Here is a 6844-nt window from a genome sequence, read left to right as displayed (position 1 = left end):
TATACAAAGGTACAATTCAGATATCTTATACACCGCCTGGCCAAAAAGGTCCCCCAGTCTGTGGGGGCAGTGTTATGATCTGGGGTGTCTGCGGGGGGCAGTGTTATGATCTGGGGTGTCTGCGGGGGGCAGTGTTATGATCTGGGGTGTCTGCGGGGGCAGTGTTATGATCTGGGGTTCCTGAGGGGGGCAGTGTTAAAACCTAGGGGTGCCTGCGAGGGCAGTGTTATTACCTAGGCTACCTGTGGGGGTAGAGTTATTATCTGGGGTGCCTGCAGGGGCAGTGTTGTGATCTGGGGTGCCTGTGGGGGTAGTGTTATTACCTAGGGTACCTGTGGGGTAGTTATTATCTGGGATGCCTGCAGGGGTAGTGTTATATGGGGTGCCTGCGGGGGCAGTGTTATGATCTGGGGTGCCTGCGGGGGCAGTGTTATGATCTGGGGTGCCTGCGGGGGCAGTGTTATNGGGGCAGTGTTATGATCTGGGGTGCCTGCGGGGGCAGTGTTATCATCTGGGGTGCCTGCGGGGGCAGTGTTATCATCTGGGGTGCCTGTGGGGGCAGTGTTATCACCTGGGGTTCCTGAGGGGAGGGTTTGATATGAGGTGCCTGTGGGGTCAGTTTTTATGAACTGGGGGTTCCTGTGAGGGAAGTGTTAAATCCTGGGGGTGCCTGCAAGGGCAGTGTTATTACCTAGGGTACCTGTGGGGGTAGAGTTATGATCTGGGGATGCCTGCAGGTGCAGTGTTTTGATCTGGGGGTGCCTGCGAGGGTAGTGTTATGACCTGGAGTACCTGTGGGGGCAGAGTTATATGGGGGTGACTGCTGAGGCAGTGGTATTATCTGGGGTACCTGTGAGTGTTATGAGCTGGGGTGCCTGTAGGGGAAGTGTTATGACCTGGGGTTGCTTCAGTTTGTCAGGTTTAAGTCTTTCCATTAGTCCATTTTTTTCCTTCCTGATGGTACGGCCATATTCCAAGATGACAATGCCAGGAATTATCGGGACCACATTGTGAAAGATTGGTGCAGGGGGCATAAGGCATCATTGTCACACATTGGCCACCACCAAATGGCCAGATTTTTGGGATAAGCTGGAGAAGACTTTACCCAGCGCTCCGACTCTTCCATCATCAGAACAAGATCTGGGGGGAAACTAAATGTAACTCCGGACGGAAATAAATGTGATGACATTGTATAAGTTTATGGAAATGATACCACGGCACCACAGTGCTGCAACCAAAGCTAAAGGCAGTGCAACCAAATATTAGATTTGTGACTATTTCTTGCCCAGGCAGCGTCTATGGTTACAGCACGCTGACACAGAGTGCCCCGGTATATGTCTGCGCTATACACATGAATGGAGTCTGTCCGGGCAGCTCTCTGCACTTTTATTTACAATGTGTGATCATCATCTATCCAGGCGGATTATCCCAGCGCTGTGAGCACTGCAGGAAATTCTGATCGATGATTTTCAGTAACGATATCTGAAGGAAGCCTAAAAGGAAACTGCAGGCCGTCCCTGCTAAGCCGAACCTGTCTGAGAGTATAGATTACAGAATACATGCGGCTACCTGGTAAACCATGGAAAATATCTCTGGCTTCATACAGATTTGGGATTTTTCGGTTATTTTAGTCTGAATTTTAGCTTTATGATTCTTTTATAAAATATTCTGGATGATATAAAATAAATAGGCAATGGGAAGGGTGTGGTAAGCTGCAAAGACCGTTATTGTCTGCCAAAAAAAAACAGATTTGGTCGGTGTAAATATTGCATTTTATGGAATTTGCATTGTGTTATTACCCCTCTCCAATTAGATAATTAGTGGAGGGGCTGTTCCTATATAGAAATTCTCCTGAGCCTGGCCATGTTGGGCTGATTATCGTCTGGTAGAATCGTTGTACTAGATAGCAGCCAAACTGCAACCATTTGATCCTGGTAATTCCCCACAACAATCACAACTGTCCAAACACATTACATACCGCCCTCACCCTCCATCACACCGCTCACTCCAACAACCATTAAGGGGGAACCTTACCGCTGTATCTGGCCTTGAAGGATTCAATGTACGAGGCAGCATCATTTTCCTCGATCCCCATCTGCTCTCCCAGGGATCTGGCTCCCATTCCATAGATGATTCCATAACAAATCTACAGAGTGAAAGGAATCATTGCCAGAATTATCATTATCACAGATTATTCACAACCAATGCAGGAGACTTCCCACAGACCACCAACATGAGGGACATTCTCATCATCCTCACCTGAGAATCAAATTCATCTCCTGTGCTTTGCCTTTGATCATACTTGGGTATATGTATATATATATATATATATATATATATATATATATATATATATATATATATATATATATATACACACACATTTTTTGGGCGTGATTGTGGAATGCCTTAAAAGTCCTCTTTGTTGGCCGTCCTTGCAAATCGTGGATTTTCTGTACAGCTGCCAAAGTTTTGTAATGACTTTCACCTTCTCCTGAACTGCAGCAACAGCACCAAAACTTGGAGAGGAGGAAAGTTTTTAGCCTTGTGTGAGATCTATTTGGAATTTGTGTTCTTTGCACCTCATAGACTGAGCGGCAGGGGGCAAAGGATAGATGAATATACCCAGACAAAGTGACCCCAATGCTTTTCTGGGCATTGACAAACTTTAATGTATTGTATTTAATCTCACCAGTGTATGTCAATTAATAACAAACCTTATTTGTTGCTGACATGTACATGGTGGCGGACATTTTTTCCTGTCACATATACAGGCCCTGCTCCCTGCAATTCTGCTGCACGGTGATCGTGTTTTACTGCTCCTCTCAGTCAGTGCAAATCTTCCAGGCTGACCAATACCAACAGTGAGCAAAGCACAGGTTTACTTTAACCGACATTCTTCCGGGGAAGGGGAGTTGGAAAAAGGACGACCCTCAACGTTTTTTTTTCACAATAAAATCATTCTAATAATTTTAATCTGTGTTGTGGAAGTTAAGTTCGCTCACCTGTTTGGCTTGCTGTCTCATGTTGTCAGTGACAGCGTCGGGATCAACCATCTTCCATTCAGCAGCGATGCTCCGGAAAACATCCGCTCCGCCATTCAGCACGTGGATGAGCCGCCGATCCCGAGATAAGTGAGCCAGAATCCTTAGCTCCAGCTGGGAATAATCTGCTGCTAGGATCAAACCACCTGCAGAAAGACAGGGAGAGAATGACTGAAAATACGACATGGAATGAGGACTGCAAAGTGGACAAAGAAAAAAAAAAGAAAACAGAGGAGAGAGAGGAGTTTTTAGGCAGCCAAATTCAAAAACATTTACTCAGAAAAGTGTTCAAAAATCATAATCAGTACAAAAATCATGTCATTATTCGGCCACTAGGTGACACTATACAATAATTTTTCTGAACTCAAGGTGTGTGCAACAGAACCTTATCATTGGCCACATTTTTTAACCAATGTCTTTCAAGATAGCTGGGCATCCAAAGTAAAAACTGCAGCCATCTCTTTATATAACCCAATGCTTTTCACCTAATGGGCTTCCTCAGGAGTATGTTTGGTTTGCATTATATGATATACACTATCATAACAGCAATGTATCAGAAAATGTCCTCTTACAATAGGAGAAGGTTCTTTACTGCTCTTGATATCTCTCCACATGCCTGGATAGAGTTGATTAGTAGGTAACTCTACATGAAAGTTCCAACACTTCACATATTCACTGGATTATTGTGAACACATGTTATATGTGGTTTATGATATGATATGTATTTTTATTATATAGCTTGTTGTAATATGTTCTTTGCCCTCTCTTATTATAAGAGGACATTTTCTGATACAATATTGTTATGATTATATGTAGTGTATACCATATAATAAGCCAAACATTCCCCTGAAGAAGACTTGTTATTGGGTGAAACGCGTCGGGTAAATGTTTTTGAATTTTGCTGCCTACAAACTCCTCTGTCTCTTTACACAATTGTTTTCACGGTGGAAGTTATAATGGAGATGGGGTTACCTGAGAATGGGACAAAGGCGTGTCGCATGCTGACAAAGAATGACACCCCCTTCTCCGCCGGGATCTGATCTACCGGGAGTTTCGGTAACACAAACTGCTTCTTACTCCTGAAAAAACAATAAACGTAGTGCTGGACAATGACAGGGAAATATCTCTGAGAAATATGGAGAACAGAAGTGGTTGTTTTCTAGTCCTTGAACTAATATCATCGTTAAAATAAAACAATTCACCATTTCCTGGCTGTTCTGATATATTTGAGGTTCCTCCCACAACCAGCCCATGTACAATTCATGCTGATCATATTCCTATAAACCTAATATTACCGGTGCTTGGACAGGGTGGAGGGCCCCGGGCCCTGGGACGGAGGACTCTCACCAACCAGTTGAGGCATTTCGATTTCAAAATCCTTTGGAACATTCTGGATATTTGGCTCTGTGAAACTCACACGACCTGACAGATGACATAAAAAAATGGGCCCTCAAAAAACCAAAAACACCAAATTCAGTCTTTTTCATTAAAAGCCCTGAGAAGCATGGGCAGAAACAAACGTCCCTGAACTGGCCATGTGACTATGGAGGATACAGTATGTATGCCCTCAACCAAGATGGCGGTGTGAGGCCTTAAACAGCCGTCTGGAGCTGCAGAGTACAACTGAGATTATAGCATCAGTAAATAATGGAGTAATAGGAATGTGCAGCGTTGTTTATAGTGCTCAGTAGCACAAGTGGCAATGTACACCAGGGAACAGTTCAGAAACCCACCTGTGGCAGTGTGTGTTTGGGAGACGGGGTAAATTCGCTCCATGCCCAGTGTCTGGCTGTAGCTCTTCTCTCTCTGTAGTGGGAAGACGACTTTGGTCATGGCGTTGGTGATCCTCTTCCACTCCAGGATGAGACCGGGAAGAGGGTGGAGGGGCTTTAGCTTCTCCAGAACGTCCTAATGGAAGAGAGCACATGGGTCATTAAAGTGATGACCTCTACACCCTTGTGCAGGGTGACTGGCTTTGTTTTTGCCCCTTCCGTCACCACAACGCAGGAAGTTAGGAACTCAATGGATTTCTGACAGTTAAATGAGCATTTTTCTGCACTGGCAGCATTTTTAATGGTAAATAAAAATGGATGATATCTGTAAATAACAGGTAATTTATATCAAAGATATCACCATTGTCTGTTACCAGATAATATTATTAAACAGGACTTAAATAGCACCAACATATTACGCAGCGCTGTACATTACATAGGGGTTGCTAATGACAGATAAATACAGACAGTGACACAGGAGGAGGGGAGGACCCTGCCCTGAAGAGCTTACAATCTAGAAGGTGGGGGTTGTATCACACAATAGGAGGGGGGTATGGCATGGGGGGTGAGGGTTTAGGAGACAGAATACGATGATATTACATGTTCATGTCTCACCTTTGTAGTGCTAAACTGCTTGCTGAGTCGGACTCGGTTTCCATTGACGACGGCCCTCCTGGTGTATCCCAAAGTCTTCTTGTTCCCCTGACCTTTCACATCCCCATTTGGAGGGAGCTTAAGCTCGATGAACAGAACCTAAAGACACAGAAAGAAGAGATGGAGACGCAGAAATATCACACAAACATTTGCCACATTTCATGAAACATTCGGTCTAAAACGCATCAACATGCTGAGCAGATTACAAAACTCCGTTGGATAAGATAAGTCAGAACATGAGATACACAACACAGAATTAAAAAGGGGAGCAAAGAGGACCCAGAATATAGACCCAAATAGATGGCTGGAGCACACAACAGGGCCTGACACAATTGGAGGACAGAAGAGTCAGCGGGACCTTCATATGGTCTATATGAGAATATATGAATATATGCCGCTATCCAGGAAAGGATGGAATGTAGGGACCACCAGGGTGTATAAATAAAATCTTTAATATCCAAACTCCTAGGTAAGGCACAAGTGTTAGGTCTCCGGCAGCAGGGTCACATCTCAGCCAGGACATGATCTGCATGGTCACACTCCATGTTGTTCACGTGTTGGTTTATACTGCAAATTCACCCCCTCTACCAAAAAAATCCTTGCAGTGTATGGGGGAATATCTGGTTGTGGTGTCGCAGCACATTGCAGGGCCGTGGGTAAGGATGGGGATATGCTGTATGTTTAGGTTTTGAGACCTAGAGGAGAAAAGCATTTCACAAAGAGCTAGGCCAGGCTCTCAGGTCAGTATAAGTGACACCAATTATGTTTTTGGCTATCTGTAAGGGTGACATTCTTCCCACTGGCCAGCAATGTAAGAGGAATTCTTCTCACTGACCACCACACTAATATACTGTGATCTGTGGATATAATAATTATAGAATGGGTTTCCTGAGGACCTGAAAGTTATTTCAAGGGTTCCCCCTTATTAAAAATTCAAGAAACACTGCTCTGAGTCTGGTTGGTACCTGAGCGACATCATCTGGACTGGTCAACGAGAAGCCGTGCCCGGCCAGCTGGTAGGCCTGAGCTTCGATCTGGTTCAGCTTGGCCTGCATGATGTGTTTCTGTGTCTCGCATTCCTCCGTACTGAATCCAATGCCATTCAGCTCCAGGAGCGCCAGGCAGTATAGGGCGGGCATCTCCACATTGCAGAAGACGTCTGAGGACAAGCAAGACAGTGAAATGACAGTGCAATGCTTCGTGCAGAAAAACTGATGAGAGAAAAACTTGTGTCTTAGCCCCTCCCACAATGATGATACTTCCCCGCAGTAATCAGGATCTCAGCCCCTCCCACATTAGTGGTACCTCCCTGCAGTAATCAGGGTCTCTGCCCCTCCCACAATGGTGATACTTCCCTACAGTAATCAGGGTATC

General features: G+C 44.8%; 1 protein-coding gene across 1 annotated transcript in view; it reads right to left on the bottom strand.

The window, feature by feature from the left end:
- Positions 1 to 6844, bottom strand: part of POLQ (DNA polymerase theta) — a 44739-nt gene that overhangs the window by 6392 nt on the left and 31503 nt on the right. The window contains exons 20-26 of the mRNA XM_072398454.1: positions 6436 to 6629; positions 5432 to 5569; positions 4778 to 4952; positions 4340 to 4466; positions 4017 to 4123; positions 3006 to 3190; positions 2035 to 2146 (exon numbers count right to left, since the gene is read on the bottom strand). Coding sequence (XP_072254555.1) covers positions 2035 to 2146; positions 3006 to 3190; positions 4017 to 4123; positions 4340 to 4466; positions 4778 to 4952; positions 5432 to 5569; positions 6436 to 6629 — 1038 coding nt within the window. The remainder of the gene's footprint in view (positions 1 to 2034; positions 2147 to 3005; positions 3191 to 4016; positions 4124 to 4339; positions 4467 to 4777; positions 4953 to 5431; positions 5570 to 6435; positions 6630 to 6844) is intronic.

The sequence above is a fragment of the Pyxicephalus adspersus genome, chromosome 1 (genome assembly GCF_032062135.1).
Source record: "Pyxicephalus adspersus chromosome 1, UCB_Pads_2.0, whole genome shotgun sequence".
In the NCBI taxonomy this organism is placed as follows: domain Eukaryota; kingdom Metazoa; phylum Chordata; class Amphibia; order Anura; family Pyxicephalidae; genus Pyxicephalus; species Pyxicephalus adspersus.
This window is presented reverse-complemented; position numbering and strand designations above follow the sequence as displayed.